At 38.5% G+C, this 25664-nt stretch overlaps 2 protein-coding genes and 1 long non-coding RNA gene across 5 annotated transcripts in view; 1 reads left to right on the top strand and 2 right to left on the bottom strand.

Moving 5' to 3' along the window:
* Positions 1–25664, bottom strand: part of LOC109420033 (uncharacterized) — a 265784-nt gene that overhangs the window by 91488 nt on the left and 148632 nt on the right. The gene's annotated exons all lie outside the window — the stretch shown is intronic.
* LOC134291631 (uncharacterized) overlaps positions 1–25664 on the top strand; it is a 256938-nt gene that overhangs the window by 196362 nt on the left and 34912 nt on the right. The window lies entirely within an intron of this gene.
* Positions 1095–14245, bottom strand: LOC109409565 (uncharacterized). The gene is made up of 3 exons (XM_019683014.3): positions 13970–14245; positions 13635–13904; positions 1095–2535 (listed from the first exon to the last, which is right to left on the bottom strand). Exons 1-3 carry the CDS (start codon positions 14035–14037, stop codon positions 1137–1139), a joined length of 1737 nt encoding a protein of 578 aa, XP_019538559.3. The 5' UTR covers positions 14038–14245; the 3' UTR covers positions 1095–1136.

The raw sequence follows: 25664 nt of genomic DNA, 5'->3' as shown, positions 1-25664 counted from the left end.
GGCCATATGACCTTGGTGAGGTCTCAAACAGTTACTACTCACATGCCTGCTGAAAATAGATATGAATTGATATGTCGCACTGTATATTTAGGTGACTTCACTTGAAATGGCCGGAATCCGGAACCGGAGGAACTGGACCCATATCCGGAAGTGGCCATATGACCTTGGTGAGGTCTTAAATAGTCACCACTAACATCCTCACCAAAATAGACATGAAATGATGTGCCGCACTCTTATTTAGCTGATTTGATTGAAAATAGCCTGGTGCGGAACCCGGAAAACCAGGTTCGGGACCTAAAAGTGGCCAAAGAGGCCATTTCCCGTCACCTGCCGGTCACGAGACCATCACCAATCGATTTAGCATGGTTTTTTCCTTTGCGGTACATACTTTTAATTGCTTCAAACCAGCGGCAAAAATAAGTTCCGTTTTTGGCTCGATTTTGCCCACTGTGCAATGCAATGATGCACTAATGCAACGATGCACCAATTCAAAGATGCACCAATCTTGCCACCAATGCAATGCATCGTGGCATCGTGGTCGTGCGGCTAGTGTCACCAAGCACTTAGTATTTAGTCATATAGTGCTGAGGAGCGCTGGTTCTTTTCCCACCGCAGCTGTCAGGAACGATGCACCAATGCAACGACGCGCCAATACAATGGTGCACCAATTCAACACAGGTGCAATGATTATTGTCAAGATTATTGTAGCTTTCATTCTGTGAAACATTTCAAATCGTGACGGAAGGACAGACCACTCTGGGATTTTGTATATAGGTATATGATTAATTTATGATTCTGAGAATTTTGAAGCTATTATTCAGCAATAATACAAAATATTTTAAGATTTATTGTGATTGCAGGATACTCACTTTAACCCATCCACCTAACGCTATGTAAACATAGCGAATGAAAAGTAAAACATTCGTATATTAGTCATTTTGAAAACTTAATAAATTTGGGACCAAAATTATATTATTCCATTATTTTTCCTCTTAGGAGGGGATTCTAGTACGATAGTTGTTTAAATCTACCATCTCACATTTTCTAAATAGGGCTATGATATTATCAAAACATTTCAGTAGTTATCAAAATCATTTCTCACTTTTTAAAACATTTCTAATAGTGCTTTAAATCGTTCATTCCTTTTGTCTTCGAGCCAATGCGGCTTTAGTTTCGTGTTTGATGGTTTGACCTATAATCTTGAGGGTTCTAGCATCGCTAATTTGATCACACATCCTTTGGAAACAATTGTTCATTATGGCTTTGATCAGCTCTTCCATTTCCAATTCAGATCGGGCAGCTTTTTCCTTCCACGTTTTCAGTTCCTGTTCCATGCTCTTGGTCGTTGTTTGGCATTCCTCTCTTTGTTTCACCAGCTGTGAATTTTCCTCTGACAGCGTTGCTTGCTTATCATGCGATTCGTTGAGCTGATTAGACAGTGACTCAAATTCTTTGGAATTATCATGCAGTAATTGTTTGGTGGTTTCTAGCTCCTTCCTAATTTTATCCAGTTCTCTGAGATCGTTTTCGCTTTTATCACGACTAGCTTCGATATCTTTTTGAAGAGATGTTATTGTTTCCTGAAATTCTGCGTTACGTTTTTCTGAATCAGCCAACTGTTGCTTGAGATGCACGTCCTCATTTCGTGAATGTACTTCGGCTTCCAGTGAACGTAATTTTCCCTTCAAAGCATGGTTTTCCTTCTTCAACTCCAAAATTTTCTCTTCCAATGCCAATATGTCTTCATCCTTGTCGATGCTAGTTTTTCCTTCCCCGCCACTGTTCAAATTTACCAGATCTATTTTGTCCAAGACACGATCCAGCTTCGATTCGAGTTTAGATAAATTCATACGCACTTCAGTGCCTTGCATTCGGCTTTCCGTCATGAACAGATTAAAGTTCACATCGGTAGCCGTGTGGAGCAAGTTTTGTCCAGCTATGGCAGTTGTGAGGGCATTCGCGGCCGATGGGATCATCTGCATCCCCATCGTTGGTGATTGCAATTTCGCAATGCCACCATTGCCACCGGGTCGTCGATGGGGAGGAATGTTAGGACGAGGAATGGTTTCGAAACGGGCATCCGTATCGGAAGAATCGCTGACCTCCGTAGTAGACATGGGCTTACTCTGAGGCAGAATGGGTTGTCCTACTCGGGCCATCCGCGAAATAAGACTAGCTTTTCCTTTTTCTGCGTCGGAATCCGGCTCCTCCACGATTGGGATAGTTCTAGATGCGGGAATCGGTGGAACGCGATGCTCCGGTGGTCGTTGTTCCTGTTCCAAAATGCATACGCCCTGAATTGTGGCGAGTAAGCGGTCTCGCTCAGCGGAATTTTCAAACAGAACACTCCAGAAAGCGTCGTCATCGCTTCGGAATTGAAGGTATCCATTTTTAAGAAACAGTTTAGTCGTTGCAGCTAAATTGAGGGTTGCCAGCGCGTCCGTCTTGGTGCGATAGATCAATATTCTGAATTCCAATCCGGAACGAAGCAATGCCAACCCTAGCTTTCCTTGCGCTGTGTTTTCATTGTCGACACTGAAATGTTGGACAAAAAGGTTTTACAATACATATATTTTCGTAGAAGGTACCATTTATGGTATGTCGTAATATAAAATTCTAGGAATTTCTAACAATCTAATAATTCACAATACATTTGTATTCAAATCCTTGAATGGATTATGTTGATAAGGGATAAAAGTCTGGTCAGAATCCTTAATAAATTCATTACAGCAAGGGCCTAGCCAACTTTTTGGTAAGAAGGGAAGGTACAACCAAAACCTACGCTGCCGTGACTCTTTTGTGACATTGCTTGGAAGAATCCCCGGATGATTTTTTGTCTCGCTTATTGTAGGAATTCCTAATAGAATCCCTAAGTAAACTTCTGATGAAACTGCTGGAGGGATTCCTGAAAGAATCCCTGAATAATTTCCTGGTCCCCGTATGCATCCTTTTTAAATTATCTACCAATGCTATTTGCTGAAAGAATTCCTCCCGAAATTCTTGAAGTAATTAAAAAAAAACATCCGGTAATCCAGGAGAAATTCTTGGATACATCCCTGGAAAAGATGATTGATCGATTTCTGAAATTTCTGAAGGAATTCCTGAAAGAATTTTTGAAGAGAACCTGAGAGGAATTTCTGAAGAAATCACTTGAGAAATTCCTCGAGCAATCCCAGGATGAATTCCCGGAGCAATCTCTGGAAGACTTCCTGGATAAATCCCTGAACAAATACCTGGATGTATCCCTGGAGGAATTCCTACAGGAATGCCTGAAGGAAACCCTGTAGAATCCCTTGAGAAATTGTCGGAAAAATCCCTGAAAGAATTACCGAAAGTATACCTGGAGGAATACCTGGAAGAATTCTGATAGGAATCCCTAGAGAAATTTCTGAAGAAATCTCTTGAGGAATTCCTAGAAAAAATCCCAGGTACATTCCTCCAAGGTGTGATATACGTTTAGTGTGTAGGTCGAGCGGCGAAAAGCCGAGTGTGCCGTTTAACGGAAACCGATGTACTCGATCGATTGATCGGTAGATAAAAGGAGGAGAATAAAGGATTGGATCAGTTGTTGTTGCAAACCTGAACTAGTGAACACGCTTTTGATATTTAATACCATCACGAAAATCTTATTCCACCGATTCATAGTATTTCTCGGGTTAGTCTACTGTTAGTAGGTGCTTTTAAGTACTAGTTGGAAGATATAAAAAGTGACGACGAGAAAAAGGTGTATTGTGCGATTATTAGTGCCTTTTTGTGCGAAAAGACAACCTATCGTGGTTTCATCTGTTAGAGAAAAACGCCATTGTATTAAAGGTCACCTTGTATCAGACGCTGGCGAAGGAAACAAAGGAGCATTTTAGCAGTTGGCGGATTTACTCTGCGGCCAAACAAAGAGCTCTAGAATCACCGGTACGGTTTCAAATTACTGGGTAACGTTGCGGAAAACCGTAATAGAAACCATCTAGTGAAAACGGTATTCTGTGCGCCGGGTAAGTGCACGAGAATTGAAAATAGAGTTCTGTGAAAAATCGGAGGCGCATTTTTTCTTCGAGTTGCCATTTTGGACGCTGCATCGTTTTATTGTTTGTGGTCTTCATTCATAAAAAAAGAACAATAGAACGGGAACAAAAAAAAAGAAAACGAAGACAGTGAATTAAGAGTGGTAAATGATTTAGTAAAAGAGTGTTTTCTTTTCTTCAAAGGTTTTCGTTTATAGTGCCATTACGGAGTGGATCTTGTTGGCTGTTGACTGGTGTCGGATCGTTTCGTGCTTGGATCATTGTCCAACATCTCGCTTGGTAGTAAACGGGCATTACCGTGTGGAGTCCATTGAAATCGGCAAAGGCTGAGCAGATTATTTTGGTGAGTCAGTTTATTACATTTCCTACATTTTGCGGCGTCACCATATTCCTTGCGAAACAAAATCTATAATTGAATACATTTCGACAAAAGTTCCTATAGTACTGTTTTTTTGAAACATGGCGCAGTCTAACATTACCACTACACTAGAACCCTATCGCAAAGGCAATTCATTTAGCGACTGGGTTGACAGGCTCAGGTTTTTCTTCAATATGAACAAAGTAACAGATGAAAATAAAAGGGACATTTTTATTACCTTGAGCGGTCCAGTGATTTTCAAAGAGCTAAGGCTTTTGTATCCAAATACTGATTTAGAAACAGTCCAGTATGATGAAATGGTAAAAAAATTGAAAGCGCGTTTGGACAAAACCGAGTCTGACCTGGTACAGCGCCTTAAGTTCAATATAAGAGTACAGCAGCCAGATGAATCCTTGGAGGACTTTGTGCTTTCGGTCAAGCTCCAAGCTGAATTTTGTAATTTTGAGACCTTTAGAGCATCGCCACGGGCGTCCTTATCTGGGTCCCTATCCCTATTTCCGGGCCCTAAATAGGGACCCATGTTCACACCGGTGGTATCTAAACGGGAATGAAAAATAAGGACGCGACATGGGATTAGCGATGGGTTTCCACATTTGGGGACCCTCTCAAATCTTGCACTGAGTTGCTATTCCGATGGTTTGTGTAACGTCACTTTCTTTATTTAGATTTTGCGGTGAAGTGAGCTGAGCTGTGGTGTGGAAAATGAACACCAGTGGATCAATAAAGCAAGAATCAAATATTGATACACTTTCAGGCTTATTCTGCGCGGCGTGTGAGGTGAGACGGTCGGTTTCAACTCACGTGACGTGAAAGGACTAATGCAAATTAAATGAGATCGAGTCGATTTTTGTCACCTCATTCGACTCGTCTCACCTCACACGCCGCGCAGAATAAGCCTGTTTGTCTTGCGTGACTGGATGTTTCCCAGAACCATATCACAAACAAACAGACGCAACACTCTAATAATTCCCACGTACACCGATTCAACGGTTTATTTAAAAATGTCACAGTTGGCCAATAACTGCCCATCTGTTGCGCTCGCAGCGTTTTTGTTCAAGTTCTACATTCGCTAACTAATGTCATCTAGGTCATGATTGGCCACTGATTGGGCGAAAATGTTTCCGCGACGATTTTGAATAGCAAACGTATCACTTGAAATAAATTGCTAATGAAATCATCGACATAATCCCCAATGCCAATCACGCTGCTTCACAAACCGCTCAATAGATGTGGTAGTGAGCGAACGTCAAACAGGAGCAAAAATTATGCGAGCGCCGTCTGCGAACAATTTTGCGAACTACAGAATATTTAAATCAATCGTTAAAAATGAAACAACGAGAGTTGAATAGAGGGAGACGTCTGCTTGTCTGTGGCGAAATGTTCGAAGTGTTACGTGTGCTCGTCTGTGACCCTTTATGCCTTTGTGATTTTATGCAGGATTTATCAAAAGTTTGGACATAATTTCATTTGTCTTAATTTGTACTACGTCCGATAAAAAGTGAGGACCACTTTTAGCAACGCACGGTGGAAAATCGATATGTTTTTGAAGTCCCTAAACCCAAAATAGAAACCACCGGTGGGAAGATGGGGTGCTAACCTAAAATAGCATCCGAAAAGGAGTGGTATAATAGGGATAGCGATAAGGACTCCCGTGGCGATGCTCTAAGGACCACTTTTAGCAACGCACGGTGGAAAATCAATATGTTTTTGAGTCCCTAAACTCAAAATAGAAACCACCGGTGGAAAAGTGGGGTGCTAACCTAAAATAGCACCCGAAAAGGAGCGGTATAATAGGGATAGCGATGAGGACTCCCGTGGCGGTGCTCTTAAGGACATGGCCATTAGAGATCGCATTGTGGCGGGAATTAGGGATAAAGTTCTCCAACAAAGGCTTTTAAATGAGGAAAAACTAACTCTTGGTAGTGCAGAAAAGATGATAGCGACTTGGGAGATTGCTAGAAACAATGCCAAAAATATGGATTGCGCCAACACGAGCTGCTTCGAGCATATCTCTTCATTAAAAGCTGAGGGGGGCTCGTCTGGGGCAAGGTTTAAGAAATTAGCGGCCACATTGGATTTAGCGAATAAATGGAATCACGGCAATGGCGGTGTTGAACGTAGTAGAGGCCCGGTGAAGAGCAGGTTGGGTTACTCTCCGTATCAAAGGGAACAATGGCGAAATAGACAATGGCAAGGGAAGGCAGATCAGGCAAGGAGAGGACTAAATCGGGGACAACACAGCGAAGAAAGGAACCGCTCCTGGAACAGACCGGACTATTCCCAGATGGTTTGTGAATTTTGCGGTGTAAAGGGCCACATAAAGAAAAAGTGCTTCAAGCTGAAAAACATGCAGAGAGACGCAGTCAACATGGTACAGGACAACCAGTCGGGCAAGAATCGTGATGAGTATTGCGCGCAAACCCCAAAATTTTATTCCCACCTTTGGGTTTCCGCGCCGAAGACCCAGCGCCAGATTCGGCGACAAAGAAAACTGACAGCAGTCGCCGGACAGTTGGCAATCCTGATATTTGACGGCGGCCGCCCGGTAGTCATGGGAGTGGATTGTTGTCACGCAAATAGATCTTTTCGCTGAAAATGCATGTGTATTGAGTTATTGTTGACAGATTTTCTGCAGTGTTAGTGTGAAATTCAGCGATTTTCTGTATCGCGTAAGCCTTCGCTGGAAGAAAACGTCATGTTGTTCAGCGAAGCAAGGAAAATTTTCAGTGAAAAAAGCAATACCTAAGCGACCTGGTGAACAGACTGCATGCGGCATCGGACAGCGAAGAGGAGGAAGAAGAAGCAGACGGTGAGGATTTTGTTCTTGAGTGTATGCATGTGTCGTCTGTTGGAAAAATTAGTGAACCTTGTCTTATAAATGTGGATATTGACAATGTAAAGGTTGATATGGAGGTAGATTGCGGCTCATCCGTAACGGTCATGGGTAAACAACAATATTTTAAATTTTTCTCGAAAGAATTGGCGAGATGTCAAAAGAAATTGATTGTTGTGAATGGGTCAAGCCTTGTCGTTGAGGGACAAGTTGATGTTTTAGTTAAATTTAAGGGAATTGAACAAACAATGACACTTGTGGTACTCAACTGTAATAACAATTTTATTCCGCTCTTAGGGAGAACTTGGATAGATGTGTTTTTCCCAAATTGGAGAATTTTTTTTATTAATTCAATTTCAAACGATATAATGACAAATCAACAAACAATTGATGAAATTAAGAGTGAATACTCACATGTTTTCCAAAAAAAAATTTTCTTCACCTATACGGGGTTACGAAGCAGATTTAGTGCTGAAATCGGAGGTGCCCATATTTAGAAAGGCATATGACGTTCCCTATCGCTTGAGGGATAAAGTGTTAGCATACTTGACGAAGTTGGAAAATGAAAAAGTTATAACGCCGATAAAGACTAGTGAATGGGCGTCTCCGGTAATAGTAGTCATGAAGAAAAACAATGAAATTAGATTGGTTATAGATTGTAAAGTTTCTGTGAACAAATTTATTATTCCAAACACATACCCATTACCTACTGCTCAGGATGTGTTTGCAGGCTTGGCAAATTGCACAGTTTTTTGCTCATTAGACCTGGAAGGTGCATATACACAATTATCTTTGTCGGACAGATCGAAGCAATTTATGGTCATAAACACTATAAAAGGATTATACTCATACAACCGGTTACCTCAAGGTGCATCTTCCAGCGCTTCCATTTTTCAGCAAGTTATGGAGCAGGTTTTAAGGGATATTGAATATGTTTCGGTGTACTTGGACGATGTTTTAATTGCAGGCAAAAATTTCAATGATTGTAAAGTGAAATTGCTTTTGGTGCTTAAGAGGTTGTCGGATGCCAATATCAAAGTTAACTTTGAAAAATGTAAATTTTTTGTAACCGAACTGGGATTTCTTGGACATGTGATCAGCGAAAAAGGACTTAAACCATCTCCTGACAAAATTTCCACTATTCAGCAAGCTAAGGCTCCACAAAATGTGACAGAAATAAAATCATTTTTGGGTTTGATTAATTACTATCATAGATTCATACCGCGCTTATCGTCAAAATTGTACTTTTTATATAATCTGCTTAAATCGGATGTGAAATATATTTGGGATGAAAACTGCAGCTCAGCTTTTGAGAAGAGCAAAAAATCTTTGGTAGAGGCAAACCTTTTGGAGTTTTATGATCCTAATAAACCCATTGTAGTGGTCTCTGATGCTTCTGGGTATGGATTAGGAGGCGTAATGGCGCATATTATTGAGGGTAAGGAGAAACCAATATATTTCACATCATTTTCATTAAATTCCGCTCAAAAGAACTACCCTATTCTTCATCTAGAGGCACTGGCCTTGGTTTGCACAGTGAAAAAGTTTCATAAATTTTTGTTCGGGAAAAAATTTATAATTTACACAGATCACAAACCACTGGTGGGAATTTTTGGAAGGAATGGTAAAAATTCGATTTATGCTAGCAGATTACAAAGGTATGTGCTAGAATTATCAATTTATGAATTCGAAATTCAATATAGACCATCGCAAAAAATGGGAAACGCTGATTTCTGTTCGCGCTTCCCATTGAACCAAGCAGTTCCTGACGAATTCGATAAAGAATTGATTAACAGCATAAACTTCAGTGGGGAATTTCCTATTAATTACCAAGAAATTGCGGATAAAACCAAGATTGACGATTTTCTACAGACTGTGATATCCTTCATGAGGAACGGATGGCCAGTAAAAATGGACAGAAAGTTTATTGACGTTTTCGCTAATCAACAAGACTTAGAAGTGGTAGATGGTTGCCTGCTGTATCAGAGTAGAGTTGTGGTGCCAGCTTTAATGAAAGAGAAAATATTGAAACTTTTACATGTTAACCACGCGGGTATAGTAAAAATGAAGCGTTTAGCAAGAAGATACGTTTACTGGTTTGGTATAAACTCAGATATAGAAAAATATGTAGCAAAATGTGATGCGTGTAACAGCATGATGGTAGTCCCAAAGACTAAAATAGAGTCCAAATGGATACCGACTACTAAACCATTCAGCAGAATTCATATAGATTTTTTTTTATTTTGCACACCATACGTTTCTATTGACAGTTGATAGCTATACGAAATGGGTAGAACTGGATTGGATGAAAAATGGAACGGATTGTGGGAAAGTTTTAAGAAAACTGGTGGCAATATTTGCAAGATTTGGGCTGCCTGATGTTTTAGTTTCCGATGGTGGTCCCCCATTTAATGCTTCGGCTTTCGTAAGTTTTCTAAAGAAACAGGGAATAAATGTTCTTAAGAGTCCGCCGTACAACCCTTCCAGTAATGGGCAAGCCGAAAGGTTGGTAAGGACGGTAAAGGACGTTTTAAAGAAGTTTTTGTTAGACCCGGAGCTCACGCACTTAGAATTGGAGGACCAGATAAACTTGTTTTTGATAAACTATAGAAATAACTGCTTGACCATCGAGGGTAACTTTCCATCACAATTGATGTTGTCATACAAACCCAAAACCATTTTAGATTTATTGAACCCTAAATTTCAATATAAAAACCATCTGAGCCAAGAAATAGTACATGAAAAGAAATGTGATAAACAGGTACCCAACAAAAAGCAAAGTTTCCCCACTGATGATGATCCTTCTAAAGAAGGGCAGGTAATCCCGAAAAATGTTTCGGATCCTTTCGAACATCTGACAGAAGGGGATGAACTATGGTATCGAAACCATAATCCGCATAATCCCGCCAAATGGCTGAAAGCAAGTTTTATTAAAAGATGTTCTCGAAATACATTCCAGGTTCAAATTGGAAGCGTTCCAACCCGGGCCCATCGAGTGCAGCTTCGTTTGATTAGAGCGCAGGCCGAACCTAAGCCTATTATCCGTTGGGGCTCTCAGCAGCTGCAGTCAGTATCAAGAGCGAGTAGTGAAGAATTCCTCGGATTCCCTGAAAGCGAGATGCAGGGGAGGAAGCGCAAGCGCGCGATCGAAGATATGCCAAGTGAGGTTGACATGTCGCCGGAGTTAGCTCCTCGGCGATCGAAACGGTTGAAGAGAAAAATAGTTAATAAGGATTATGTGTACTTGAAGTTCTAAATTTGAAATCTACGACCTAATGTTTGAATTCGATTATTTTAAGTAAATAATGTTGTATATTGTTAAGTGAATGAATTATAACCAAATCTGAAAAAGGTTCTTCTCAAGGGGGAAGAGCTGTGATATACGTTTAGTGTGTAGGTCGAGCGGCGAAAAGCCGAGTGTGCCGTTTAACGGAAACCGATGTACTCGATCGATTGATCGGTAGATAAAAGGAGGAGAATAAAGGATTGGATCAGTTGTTGTTGCAAACCTGAACTAGTGAACACGCTTTTGATATTTAATACCATCACGAAAATCTTATTCCACCGATTCATAGTATTCCTCGGGTTAGTCTACTGTTAGTAGGTGCTTTTAAGTACTAGTTGGAAGATATAAAACAAGGATTACTCTAAAAATGTACCTGGGATTTTTTCTAGGAATTCCTCAACAGATTTCTTCAGAAATTTCTCTAGGGATTCCTCCCAGAATTCTTCCAGGTATTCCTCCAGGTATACTTTCAGTAATTCTTTCAGGGATTTTTCCGACAATTTCTCAAGGGATTTTACAGGGTTTCCTTCAGGCATTCCTATAGGAATTCTTCCAGGGATTCATCCAGGTATTTGTTCAGGGATTTATCCAGGAAGTCTTCCAGAGATTGCTCCGGGAATTCATCCTGGGATTGCTCCAGGAATTCCTCAAGTGGTTTCTTCAGAAATTCCTGTCAGGTTCTCTTCAAAAATTCTTTCAGGAGTTCCTATAGAAATTCCTGGAGGAATTCTGGGACGAATCTCTAGAAAAAATCTGAAGAAATGCTTTTAGGAATTCATAGAGGAATTCTTAGAAAAAATCTGAAGGAATCCTTGGAGAAATTTCAGGAGGATTTCCTGGAGAAATTTCTGGTAAAATCCCTGGAGGAATATCTGAAGCAATTCCAGGAGGAATCTCTGGAGAAATACCTGAAAAATTCCAGAAGGTATTTCTGAATGAATTTATGAAGAAGTTCCTGGAGGAATCCCTGAAGAATCCTGCGGTAATTTTTGGAGGAATTCCTCGAGGAGATCCTGGAGAAATTTCTAGATGAAATCCTGAAGGAATGCCTGCATGAATTTCTGGAGGAATCCCAGGAAGAATTCCTGAAGTAATCCTAGGAGAATCTCCTGGAATCTTCTGGGGAGCTTCTGGAGGAATTCCTTGAGGAGTCCCTTGAGCAATTCCTAGAGGAGTCGATGAAAGAATTCCAGAAGAAATCTCTGTAAGAATCCAACGAGGAATCTCTGGATAAATTCTTGGATGAATGCCTAGGAGAATTCCTGGTGGAATTCTTGGAGGAATTCCTGAAGTAATTGCTGGAGAAATCGTTGGAGAAATTCCTGGATGAATTCTTAAAGGAATTCCTGTAGGAGGCTCTGGAAAAATCCTGGGATTTCCTGGTGAAATTCTTGGAGGAATCCCTGAAGCAATTCATGGAGGAATCTCTTGCGGAATCCCTGAAAGAATTCCTGAAGGATATCCTAGACGAATGCCTGTAGAAATTCCAGGAGGAATCTCCATAGGAACTCCTGGAGCAATCTCTAGAGGAATTTCTTACGGAATTTCTAGAAGGATCTCTCCTAAGGGAATTCCTAAACAGTTCCTAAAGGAAGTACTGGATTAATTTCTGGAGGAATTTCCTAAAGAATATAAGGAGGAATTCCTGAAGAAATCCATAGAAGAGTTCCTGGGGAATCTTTGGAGGAATTTTTAAAATAAGTTGTTCCTGAAAGGATAACAGAAGGAATTCCCGAGGTAAGCCCTAGAGAAACTCCTGGAGGAATCTCTAGAGACATTTCTGGAGGAATCCCGGGAGGATTTTTTAGAGGAATCCCAGGATGAAATCCTGAAGAAATCGCAGGAGGAATTCTTAGAGAAATCTTGAAGGAATTTTGAGAAGAGTTCATGGAGGAACTCCTTGTGGATTCCTGTATCAGTTCCTGAAGGAATTCCTGAAAACCCCCAGAATGCATCTTGGAAGCAATCCCTAGAGAAATGCCTAAGGGAATGTAGGTGTTCCTGGAAGAATCCTAAGAGGAATTCCTGATGGAATTCTTAGGAGAGCTCCTGTGGGAATCTTTGCTGATTTTTTTTTAAATTATCCCTGGAATCGTTCCTGAAAGAATCACAGAAAAAAAAATCCCGGTTGAATCCTTGGAGAACTTCTTGGAGAAAAACCTGGAGGAATCCCGGAAGCAATCCTATGAGGAATTCCTTAGGGAATCCCAAGAAAGCTTATTTAACAAGTTCCTGGGAGAATTTCTGTAGGAATAGAAAAAAAAATCTGAAGGAATCTTTGCATGCAATAATTTCTGGGCGAATTATTGTAGGAATCTTTGAATGGACCCCCAACAGAGTTTTTGACCGATTTTTTAAGGAGTTCCTGTAATATTTTTTAGATAATCTTAAGTAATATGTTCTGGAAGAATTGCTGGAATGTATTCCAGCAGAAATACTTCGAATTATTCCAGATTGGATTATTGAAGCAATCTCTAGGGGAATTCTTGAAGGAATATATGGAAAAATCACTGACGAACTCTCTGAAGGAACACTTGCAGAAATACTTAAAAGGATTTCTATTCATATTCCTTTGTGAATTCCAGGAGAAATTCCTGGAGGAATCCTGTAAAAAAGCACTGGAACAATCACTGTAGGAACTTTCAAAGATTTTTCCAGGAGAAATTCCCGGAGGAATGTCTGGTGAAACTAGAGGAATTCTTTAAAAAACATCTGGAGTAATCCATGATGGACACACTGAAGGAAGCTATGGAAAAAATCCTGAAGGAATTCGTGGATGCATTCTTGCAGGAGCAAACCCTGAAACAATCAATAACGGAACCATGCAAGATGGTCATGCAAGAATTCACGAAGGAGAAATTAAAACTGAAAGAATCCGTGGAGAAGATCCTGAAGAAATACATGAATGAATTTCTGAAGTTGTCCTTGAAACATTTCATAAAGAAATTCCAGGTATTTTTCTCTTAGCATGTCGTTTGTTTGAATTTAATATTTGAAAATTCCTGAATTATGTACTGCTACACGCTTTAGCAGCATATGATCCTACAAAGTCCTTCTTTTAGGTTCGGTTTACTGAATTTATATAAAAAAATATCAATTATTGTAAAAAATACTTACAGCTTGTAGGCAGTTACCACACTGGCTTGCGCTAGGTTCCATTCCGATGAAGCTTGATTCTCCGAATGTTCAGCACCCCCACCGTCCGTTGTGGAATCCACAGCTCCCTGTTGCGATGGCGGGACGTACCGAAACGAAGATGTCCCATAGCGATCGGATACCTTACTGCTGCTTGGCATCACCTTGCTGGATTCACGATCTGGGGATTTCTTGCTCACGGCAGCAGACGCATCACTCTTCGAAATGCCGAATATTTTTGCCAAAGTGGAACTGAAATTGAGTGAGATGAACCTAATGTAGCAACTGGATTTTCCGGGATGGGAACAGAAACTTACTTGGAGGTTGGCTTGAAGAAGTCATCGTCGTCATCGGAAGCTTGACCTGCCTTGTTCGTGGTCGGCATCCTGCAATTTATTTTCTGGCAAAGCTATGGTTCGAATCGATTCATAAATTAAATTTTACGCTACTATTTTTATCCTTCTTCTTTATGAATGGATTGATGATTGATGATGAATGACCGAATCCGAGTAAACAAAAGCACTGTCACTGATTCGAGCGACATTTTTCATAAGCACGTAATCAACTAGTTTTCCATCGTTTGATGTTCCTAATTCCTGCTTCATGGTAAATGGTTTCATTACATTTTTTTTAAATACTTATGTTTTATTACAAGCAGAGAAAATGCGTATAAAATTTAATCCCGTACCTATAGATAAAGTCTGTTAAAAAAATGTGTGTAATCTCCCACGCATTGAAGATAACTGCATGGGTTCTTCTTCTTCTTCTTTTTACACCCTTAATGGCGAATCCACAGTGTCGGACTAAACTGCCAAGTATTGTCAGATCGTGAAGTTTGTTTTGGCATCATTCGCCTTATAGATTAAACGACCGGTACCGTTTTTATAGCGTTGTTGTCAAAATTGACCGATAGTGCACTGATCTGGTCGACCAGTGTGTGTTTACAAACCATTTTGTTATTTACTATTCGATCTAGAAAGAACCTTTTCCGCGATTTTACAACTGAATACGGTTTATTTTAATGAAGTTAGCTATTTCTCGATATGTTTTCGTGTTATGCCGTTTTTCTTTTTGAACCTGGGTTGGAACTGGATTGGCGGAAAATGTGTAAACAAACAACGTCAAACAAAGTTTAGTACAAGCGAAACCGAAGTCGGGTTGGGGTTGAAACTGTGATCTGATCCAGTTCCAACCCAGGTTGGAACTGGATAATAAAGAAAAACGGCATTAGTATTTTTGAGTAGGTCTTCAGTGTTACTATAAGTGATTAAGCATTTGTGTTTATACCTGTTTCCCAAGTATTTAGTACACGCGAAAAGTACATGGTTGGCATCTTCCCTCACTCCACATTCCTCACAGATTTCCGAATTAGTCAGTTTCCATTGATATAGTTTGTCTTTCGTCATAGTGTGAAAGGTTCGGAGTCTACCTATATTAATTATTTCATGTGTTTCCAAAGCGTAGTTATAAAACCATGGTTTTATTGTTGGGGTTGGGTAGATCATGAAATGTTTTTGTCCTTTATGTTGAGAGAGCTCTGTGTAGTTTCGTTTCCATTCTTCAATAGTTTCTTTCTTCGCTAAGTTGATTGCGTCAGTCAGGGGTAGTTTTGTGTATATTCTATTAGTACTTTTGCATCCTTGTTTGGAAAGCTTGTCTGCCTGCTCGTTCCCTAGTATTCCTCTATGTCCAGGAACCCATTGTAATGTTATGTGCTTTACACTTTGACTTAATTTTAACAATATTTCCAAAATTATGAAATTGTTTTTAATATTTTTGTGTTTTAAAGACATAAGTCCGGATTTGGAATCGGAGCAAATGACAAATTCAGTTGCATCGTTAATATTATTTATCATATCAATAGCAGTGTTAATTGCTATTAATTCGACGTTCATAATAGATAGTTCTTTGTTAACTTGACATTTAATGGTATCTTCATTATCAATCCATATACCTATTCCACAGCTTTCTGCTGTCTTGGAACCATCTGTATAGATCTTAATATGGTTTTTGAAGTTGTTAGAAATATATTCGTTAGTTATGGCTCTAATGGTGAACTCATTCATGTCATTTTTATTTAAATGTGGGATTTCGGTGTTAATGTTAATGTTTTTTATGGTGTCTATTTTATTTTTGATTTCTGTTGAAATTATTGAACAGTTGGTTTGTATTACTAAGTAGTTATGTGTATAGGTCGTTTTTTCTAAAAAGGTGTGTTTCTTCGGTAATTCATTTAATTCTGTAAATTTACTCAGTGTGTCTATTATTGGTTTGTTATGTGCAAATACTTTTATTGATTCTTTTTTGGCTAGCATGTTTGCTCTGTCTTTTATGGGAATTTCTCCTGCTTCTGCGTACAGTACGTTAATTGGTGTTGATTTAACGAGTCTTAGTGACGTTCTCAACCCTGCATTAAAGGTAGAGTTGAGCTTATTTAAGTTTGTTTTAGCTACTCCGCCATAAACTGTTATGCCGTAGTCTATTTGGGACCTTATAATGGCCTGGTTTATTCTCAACGCGGTTTGTGGGTGGGCACCTCCTTTTCTCTTGCATATTATTTTTAACACGTTTAACCTTTTTTTGGCCTTATTTGTTATGTAATCGATGTGTGGAATATGATTTAGTTTTTGATCTACAATATATCCTAAATATTTATGTTGGTCTACCTGTTTAATCTCAACGTTGTCTATGTTAATTTTGATTTTTTCCTCTTTTCTAGGATTAAATACTATTACTGCTGTTTTATCTGGGTTAATGGCAATTTTTAGTGATTCAAAATATTCTTTTATTCTATTAATTGTTATGTTAGCTGTCAATTCTACTTCTTGGATGCTGTCTCCTACAATGGTAATTGCGAAGTCATCCGCGAATTGCTCTAGAATTACTTTCTCGGTAGTGATTTCGTGTAAACTAGCTGTATAAATATTGAATAATAGAGGTGACAATGGGCAACCTTGTGGCAATCCTTTGTTGGTGTCTTTATAAAGTTTATTATTGACTGTCTCTAGTGTAATAGATCTTTCTGACAAGTATGAAATTAACCATCTAAGTATCTTGTTTGGCACGGCAAATGAATCTAGCTGTTTTAGTAATATTCCAATGTCTACGGAATCAAAGGCTTTACTTAAATCTATAAATATGGTGGCTACTGTCATTTTATTTCTTTGAGCTTCAGTTACTGTTGAAATCAAATAGTTAATACAGTCTGTTGTGGAGGAGTTCTCTTTGAATCCGAAAGATAGTGGGGGAATTAGGTTATTTTCTTGGGCAAAAACACTTAATCGCTTTTTGACTTCGCAGTTTATAATTTTTAGGTTAACATTGATAAGAGCTATTGGTCTATAAGAGGTTGCTTTTGTTTTATCTTTGGTGGGTTTTAATATTGGAACTATTTTACTAGTCTGCCATTTTTTCGGTACTATTCCTGATTTCCATACATCGTTAGTTATCTCTAATATTTTATTCAAAAGTTCCGATTTTATATTTTTCAAGAAATAGTATGAAAGTCTGTTTGATCCTGCTGCTGAAGTGTCTTTTCTGTTTTGTATGGTTTTGAGCATTACATCCTTACTTATTTCTCCTGCGTATCTGTGTTCATCTACATTACTATTTACAGGGTCAAATTTTAAGTTTTCTTCAAGTACGAAATTGTTATCTACGAATTCTTTTGCTATTGTTTCATTATGGAGAAGTTCACTGTTGTTTTTATTTTTGAAATTTCCTGCTATACATCTAACTATATTCCACATTTGTTGAGTATTTGTGTCTTCATTTATCTCTTCTAATTTTTCTTCTCTATATTTATATACAGCTTTTTTCAGTTCTATATTGAATTCTCTCTCTGCTTTCTTAAAAATATACTTATTTTCTAAAGTTAAATTTTTCCTAAACTGAATGTGTTTTTTATTTTTCTCTTCGTACAGTTTTTTAATTTTATCTGTCCAATATGGTTTGATTTTCTTTTTACTGTTGGGATATATTTTAAATGTAGCTTTGTTAATGGCTTTTTCTATCTCCTGTTCTAACTCGTCTACATTTCCTATTTCCGTTGGATCTATTTCATTTAAGTATTCTATTGCTAGTTTTTTACTAATTATGGTGTATGGTAAATTGTTGCTGAATTTATTGTAATCTACTATTTTACATTCAATAAGTTTGTGGTCAGAACCTAAATTTTCCTCACTTACTTCCCAGGTGACAAATGGAGCAATATCAGTAGTCGTTAGTGTAATATCTATTGCAGATGCATTACAATTAAGATCCTGCCATCTAGTGGCATCCCCTGTGTTATGAATTACTATATTGTTATTGTCTAAAATATCACTGAATAGTTCTCCTCTTCTGTCCGGCCTTGTTATATTTCGGTCCCATATGGGGTGATGTGCATTGATGTCTCCTCCTAACATGACTGGTATTGAGCTGTGCTGTATATACTGAAATAATTTTTCTAGTGGGTTTTTAATTTCGTTGATTGTACTTTCTGCCCAAGTAGCACCTGCAACTAAAATGGAAATGATCATCGTTGCAAACATGTTGCAACTGAGTTTTCATGAAACAAACAAAATTAAAACCTATTAAAATCCTGTTGGTAATGCCAAACTGAGGTATAACATTTTTATAACAACTAGCAAAATGAAAACAAAAGTCATCATTAGCCGAAACTTGCGAAACCAATTTGTAACTGAAGTATAATATTATTGTTTCAACGAATCTTAGTTACAACCGTTTACAAACCAAATCAACCAAAACATTGACTCTGATTGTTATAAACATGTTGCACCTGGAACTTATTTAGAACATAACGAACAATTTTGACAGGAGAGGTAGAAGTTCCAAAATGTGCGGCAAAATGTTTTTGTGATCGTGAAAAATATAAAATGCACTATAAAAAACCAAAATGTTTCAAAAATTATGAAATCATGTGCAAATAAAATGTAATTTTTTCTTCATAAATTTATCGACATATTCCAAATTTTATAAAGTTAAAGTGGTAAAATAGAAAAAAAAAAATCTGATTGGAAGTATAATGACTCAATAAAAAAGCCTCATTTTCATAGTACTGAATGACTGGTACCTACCACTAGGTAGGTACAAAAATATTAGGAGTTTCCCACGAAAATTTTACAATGGGTTTACATTTTTTACAAAAAACGTGAAATTTTCCTTACGTAATAAATGGACAACCTCTTGTCGACGTAAATGGGAAGTACACGTCCAAGTGCTTGCTCTTTTGGTTACTTATGTCCTACACGGAAAATTCAAACTACCTTATTTTGGGTCGATTTTACCCTAAAATGAGTATATCAATTTTTTTAGGTTGTTTTTCCTCTCTCACCCACCGATGTTGTCGTAAATAAACGAAGATGTGCCTATCCAACGGGGGTTCTTGAGGCCAATAAGCCAATTTTGGGTAAATGTAGATTTACCCAAATTTGGGTTGAATGAAAGGGGTCTTGGGTTGAATTTATCTACTCTTGAGTATATTCTTAGCTCGAGGTAAAGGCAATTTACCTAGGATAAGTTTAATCGATTCACGCAAATGTTGACTTATTGGGTCGAACTATGGGATTGTGTCAAAAGAATCCAATTTTGGGTAATTTGGCGGTTCCGTGTACCGCGTGCAGCCTTGTTGTATTTTGTCAATACGGATTCCCATAGACATGATTTAGCAAATACTTAGTATCTTTCTAAATTCTAAAATTAATTTTCAGCATTTTACGGGTGCAGTAAATAAGCTGCTGAAATGCACTCCGCCAAAGCAATATGGCGAGTTAATTTTTACCACAAATGCCTAAATTTTCACTCGCAAAATGATAGGTAGACTGAGGCGCGTTGGGAATACGGAGCCAGAATGCGTGACTTACCGATAAATCTGGAGCGGCACACAAATTGACGTGCTCGGTCAGACTTTTTTGCGGGATATTTGTGCACATAATTATTGATCACTCGAACGAAACTGTGGGTGCATAGTTGGCAGTGACGAATGTGGTGACTAGCTGACTAGTTGTCGAACCAGTCACAGTTTGTAAGTCGACTATAAGTTGTATCTTGGTTATAATTCGATTGCGTATTAAAACCGTTTATATCACGAATGGATGTTTTATATTGGCTCCACCTCTTGCGCTTTTTTAGTTGTAATTTAGTCGTTAATATGACGATTGGTTCAAATGGCATAACTTTCAATATAGTTGCATACAAATTACAGGAACTTATTAATGTCCAAGTGTGTTGCTTGGGTGGTGGAATATATAGAGAAATGAAGATAGTGGGGGTTTTTAGGTTTTTGATCTTAATGGCTACTACTTCTAGGTCTACGTTAGGTATAATTATTTCTTCTGCGATCAGGGCAGGATGTACAAGTATACCTGTACCAAAGATAAATACTAAGATCAAACAGTAGGAATAAAATCGATTTAATTTTGGGGTATTTTCATTTTTAAAGATACGGGGTCTTTTCATCCGCGAACCCCTTGTTTTGGCATCAAGTGGGTTTACTTACGCGCACCCCTCGGTATAATGTTTTGTTTTGAAATGTTTATTTACGTTCGTTGGTTCCTTTGTTTTTCTGGTTTTTCTACGTTCGCGTGTTCAAACTCCACCGTGCGGGGGTAAGTTGATCAGCAAATTTTCTAAAATTAATGTATTTAAACGAGTTAACACCTAAACACTATCCGTTTCAGCTTCCCGATGTTTCACAGAAATTTCCGACCAGTCCATGCAGTGAATCGAAACCAAATCCGAGTGGTTATTATTTCGCGCTGCCACCGAAATACATCATGCACGGACTGCGCCTCACTTCTAGCACCGCTCTACATTAGGTACATTAGCATTCCTGAAGCACCGATTCCCGCAAGTGGCTGGAAACATTCGCGTAGTTGAAATTGGCAAGATCCTTTTGATACGTTTGAAATCACTCGAACACACATCGCCGGAACATCCCCGTCACCTTCAAGTAACCACCATCCCGGTCGGGCACAGCTCCGGCTCGGTTATGCTCGACATTCAAACTAACCACCACAAAATAATTTACACCAAGGCTCTTCGCAACATCCGGCCCTTGCGGAATTTCACAAGGAGAATGATATATCCTGATTTCTAACCGGAAAATCCGCGTTTATCAGTTCCTAACCGTCGCAAACCGCTGCTAACTGTGCAGAAGTTAGACGCAGTTATCGATGATTAGCAACGGATAAATGCGGATTTTTCCTGTTAGAAAAGGAAGTGTCATTCCTCCAGAAACTTCAACCCCGACGTAATCTAAACAACTATTTTTTTCTAACCGCAGTGTCGCTATCTACAACAAGATCTGCCAAGAGTGCCTCTCCCGGAACCCCCAAAAGGTAATCTCCTTAAAACTTCCGACGGATCGGAGTTCCCACGGCAGTTCCTATTAAAAGCTGTCCCGCCACCTTCGTCACAAAATCTATGTCAAGCGAGAGGAACTACAAAGCTACTGCTTCCTGACCAGTTCAGATGATGCGGTAACCGCCAGCGACCCCACAGGAATACAAATATATGCCAGGGCACCCATTTCACACCTAAAGAGAGGTTCCCTATCGACCGACGCAAGACGGGAAGTACTTCCGACCGAGTGATTCGACCGTCAGCTCTACGTTGGCATGAAATGAATCCAATCTGTCGAAGATTGCGTTGTGATCGGAAGAAATTCTCCGTCTGCTATCGGAACTTTGCCAATTACGGTGAGCTGGAAGACTTCCTACGGTATCACCAACCCCAAGCTGTTCGGCTCAATGTGATGTGGAATCCCGATGGAGAGAAGGTGAGCCAATTAATTAAGTAGATTTGTTCTTTGCTTGCTACTACTTCTTACAAACTAGATCATGTATATCCGTTCACCCAAATCATTACATACAAACACCTTTCCATTTCTATTTATGTAGATCTAACTACATCTCAGCTGCCCTATTCCATCTACAAAACCAGTGACTGTAGGAGGCTCATTGCATGAAGCAGTTATATCGTTCAGCATCGCTACTCAACATCATTCAACTACAAGAGGATATTCGATTCTACGTCGACTAGGACCAAATCGCACGGTTATATTTTACTGTATTTTTATATTGTTTTTTTTTTTTGGCTACATTAATAGATATTGTTAGGAAGGGGTTGGGGGAAGGGAATTGCATTGTAACATATCCGAAAATTCACTTTAGATAGTCCGCAGTGAAGTAATTCAATACTCAATATTTGTTATGAGTTATAAGTAATCAGGTTCTCCATCTTCTCTCAATTTGCAAGGTGATGCAAACACATTTTTTTTTATTAAAATTATTCACTTACAAAGCTTAGTGGAATTGTTCCAATAGTTTGTAAGTAATTTTTGTTTTTTCTTAGTACTTGTGCTGAGTAATCTGGTTCACCATGTTCTCCCAGTTGCAAGGTGATGCAAAAACATGTTTTTATTTAAACTCATTCACTTACAAAACTTAGTGGAGTTGTTTCATTAGTTGGTAAGTAATTTTTGTTTTTTCTTAGTACTTGTGCTAAGTAATCTGGTTCACCATGTTTTCCCAGTTTGCAAGGTGATGCAAAACTTATTTTCATTTAAAATTATGCACTTACATAACTTAGTGGAGTTGTTCCAATAGTCAGTAAGTAATTTTTGTTTTTTCTTAGTACTTGTGCTGAATAATCAGGTTCACCATGTTCTCCCAATTGCCAGGTGATGCAAAATCATGTTTTCTATTTAAATTTATTCACTTGCATAACTTAGTGGAGTTGTTCCAATAGTTAGTAAGTAATTTTTGTTTTTTCTTAGTACTTGTGCTAAGTAATCTGGTTCGCCATGTTCTCCCAGTTGCAAGGTGATGCAAAAACATGTTTTTTATTTAAATTTATTCACTTACATAACTTAGTGGAGTTGTTCCAATAGTTAGTAAGTATTTTTTGTTTTTTTCTTAGTACTTGTGCTAAGTAATCAGGTTCACCATGTTCTCCCAGTTTGCAAGGTGATGCAAAACCATGTTTTCTATTTAAACTTATTCACTTACATAACTTAGTGGAGTTGTTCCTTGGGGCAAGACACTGTGCTGGAGAGTGCATTTTCCTTCACAGAGTTGCTCAGAAATTCTCTGGATTGCTCCCGTTTTTGCTTTAGTGTTGCCTGATTTATCGCAAAATCAAAACAATATTGCCCGATATCTTGCTTTTCTTGCAGTTTTAAGGGGTGTTTTTCAACGAATTTCGTCGATCATTGGTGAAAAGAGTTACTCAGAATTTCTCAGAGTTATTGCGCGCAAACCCCAAAATTTTATTCCCACCTTTGGGTTTCCGCGCCGAAGACCCAGCGCCAGATTCGGCGACAAAGAAAACTGACAGCAGTCGCCGGACAGTTGGCAATCCTGATATTTGACGGCGGCCGCCCGGTAGTCATGTGAGTGGATTGTTGTCACGCAAATAGATCTTTTCGCTGAAAATGCATGTGTATTGAGTTATTGTTGACAGATTTTCTGCAGTGTTAGTGTGAAATTCAGCGATTTTCTGTATCGCGGAAGCCTTCGCTGGAAGAAAACGTCATGTTGTTCAGCGAAGCAAATAAAATTTTCAGTGAAAAAAGCAATACTCTCGTTTGCACAGTGTCTTGCCCCTAGAGTTGTTCCAATAGTTAGTAAGTAATTTTTGTTTTTTCTCAGCACTTGTGCTAAGTAATCTGGTTCACCATGTTCTCCCAGTTTGCAAGGTGATGCAAAAACATGTTTTTTTATTTAAACTCATTCACTTACAAAACTTAGTGGAGTTGTTTCAATAGTTTATAAGTAATTTTTGTTTTTTCTTAGTACTTGTGCTAAGTAATCAGGTTCACCATCTTTTCCCAGTTTGCAAGGTGATGCAAAACTTATTTTCATTTAAAATTATGCACTTACATAACTTAGTGGAGTTGTTCCAATAGTTAATAAGTAATTTTTGTGTTTTCTTAGTACTTCAGGCCAAACATTTCAATAGGTCCTATCTGCATTTGAGAGGCTCTCTTTGTTCACTTTCTCTTCCAATTATTACAATGTAATGATACACTTTACAACTACTTTTGCAGTACAAATCAAATGACGATTGTTTTGACCATCGTTCTATGCAAGGAGATAATCATAATTCAAATAAACAGCTGAGATATTAACGAAAGAGATGGAAACTAAAGAGAGCCTCTCTTATGCAGATTTGAGCTTTAGAAATGTTTGGCCTGACTTGTGCTAAGTAATCAGGTTCATCATGTTCTCCTAGTTTGCAAGGTGATGCAAAACCATGTTTTCTATTTAAACTTATTCACTTACAAAACTAAGTGGAGTTGTTCCAATAGTTAGTAAGTAATTTTTGTTTTTTTTTTCTTAGTACTTGTGCTAAGTAATCTGGTTTACCATCTTCTCCAAGTTTGCAAGATGATGCGAAAACTTATTTTCATTTAAATTTTTTCATTTATTAAACCTACTGGAGCTCGAATAGTTTGTGAAAGTAAGTATTGCATTGTCTTAGTACTTGTCCCATGTTGTTAGCCATGTTCTCCCATTTGATTGCTTAGTGCTATAGTAGTTGTCTAGGTAATCTGGATCACCATGTTCTTTCAATTTGCAAGATGGTGCTAAAGTTTACTTTTAACATGAATCATTTTCAAAATCTATTTACTGGAGATGTTTCAATGGTGTATTGTTGATATTTGCCTATGAACATACTTTTTACATATTTCAGGTTTATTCTTTTGAAGTTCTGGTTCATTGTTGATCTCGATGCATTTTTAAATGAAAACTGGAATTTCAAAATATTGTTCAGAACAATCTTCAGGCGGTATTTCTCATTTTTTTTTTTCAAATTGTGTAAAAACTGGAGTCAAGTTTTTTATTTATCGAACATGTTTATTGTTCTGGTTATCATCTGAATCCATAGCGAACCATTGACCAATTCGATCTCGATGGTACTTTAGAGATGGCACTGCTCCAGCTTCCCAGGTTATTTGGAACTGCTGCCCGTCACTCACTGTTCTAGGACACATCCAGTATGGCATTTTTCCGCTGATGTGCAAACCATGACATGTAATGGTGTGGCAAGAAACACAGCTCTCCCGAGAGTAACCTTGAAAATGCGAATATGTGAGTTGCAGTAATCCCAGGGGTAATCCATCGTCTAGCACCGCACTTAGGGAACAGGAACCTGTGAGGCGGGCCGATCGTTTTCCTCGGAAGACTGGGACGTGCTATCGATATCTTCAAGCGGTGTAAGTGAACTTTCGTGGAACAACAACAGCGCGGCGGATGATTTTTACAAAAACAAAAAAAAAACTTGTCAGTTTGACAACAAACGTCAAAGCAAAGGGATCGACCATAAACGCGGCAAACAAATGAAAAGCCCCATATGCCGGCCACAAATGATGCCGTGGTCACCAAAAATTTTGCTAGTTGTATATCGTTATCGTTGCCTGTACCTCCATACCCTTCCTGTCGGCAGTTTTTGAAGAAGTTGTAGTTGAGAAATTTAAATTTTTCAGAATGTTTGATCCAAATTTCTTGAATCAAAAAAAGGTGAATATTGTTTGTTGTTAGATATGTTTTAATGTTTTCTCTTTTATTTAATGGTCTTAAGCTGTGGATATTAATTTGTGCTATATTTAGTGATTGATTGAAAGCCATGATTTGAAGTGATTTGTTATATTGGTGGTTGAGTAGCTGTGTTTATTTTTTCTATGATTTTTTGTATCATTGAACCAATTTCTATTACAAGGAGATCCGTGGTTGGATCTGCGTCCGGTCTGGAGCTATTTTCCATTACTGTCGAAAAAAAGGTGTGTAGCTGTTTGGACATGTTCTGGAGTCGTTCTGCTTCTGAAACCGAATGTGGGTTATTCGTGATAACACTTACTTGCTCAGGTATTTGCTCTACCTGAGGGAAAGTGTTTTTGACTATCGCTGGTTTTTTTGCTGGCTTCGAAAGCTTTTCGATGATTTTGCTGTAGTCGATCCTTTTGCTTGGCCTCTCTACCTGTCGGAATCCAGTTACCTGTCTATTTGG

This window comes from Aedes albopictus, chromosome 3 (genome assembly GCF_035046485.1).
Source record: "Aedes albopictus strain Foshan chromosome 3, AalbF5, whole genome shotgun sequence".
NCBI classification, from domain to species: Eukaryota; Metazoa; Arthropoda; class Insecta; order Diptera; family Culicidae; genus Aedes; species Aedes albopictus.
The sequence above is the reverse complement of the archived record's forward strand: the minus strand, read 5'-3'. Positions and strand labels throughout refer to the sequence as shown.

Bases quoted from the DNA above. Each gene is read 5' to 3' on its own strand.
- LOC109409565 (XM_019683014.3), bottom strand. From the start codon at position 14,037: ATGCCGACCACGAACAAGGCAGGTCAAGCTTCCGATGACGACGATGAC. The intron at 13,905-13,969 runs GTAAGTTTCTGT...ACTCAATTTCAG, and splicing joins TTCTTCAAGCCAACCTCCAA to TTCCACTTTGGCAAAAATAT. The intron at 2,536-13,634 runs GTAAGTATTTTT...CCAACATTTCAG, and splicing joins GTGGTAACTGCCTACAAGCT to TGTCGACAATGAAAACACAG.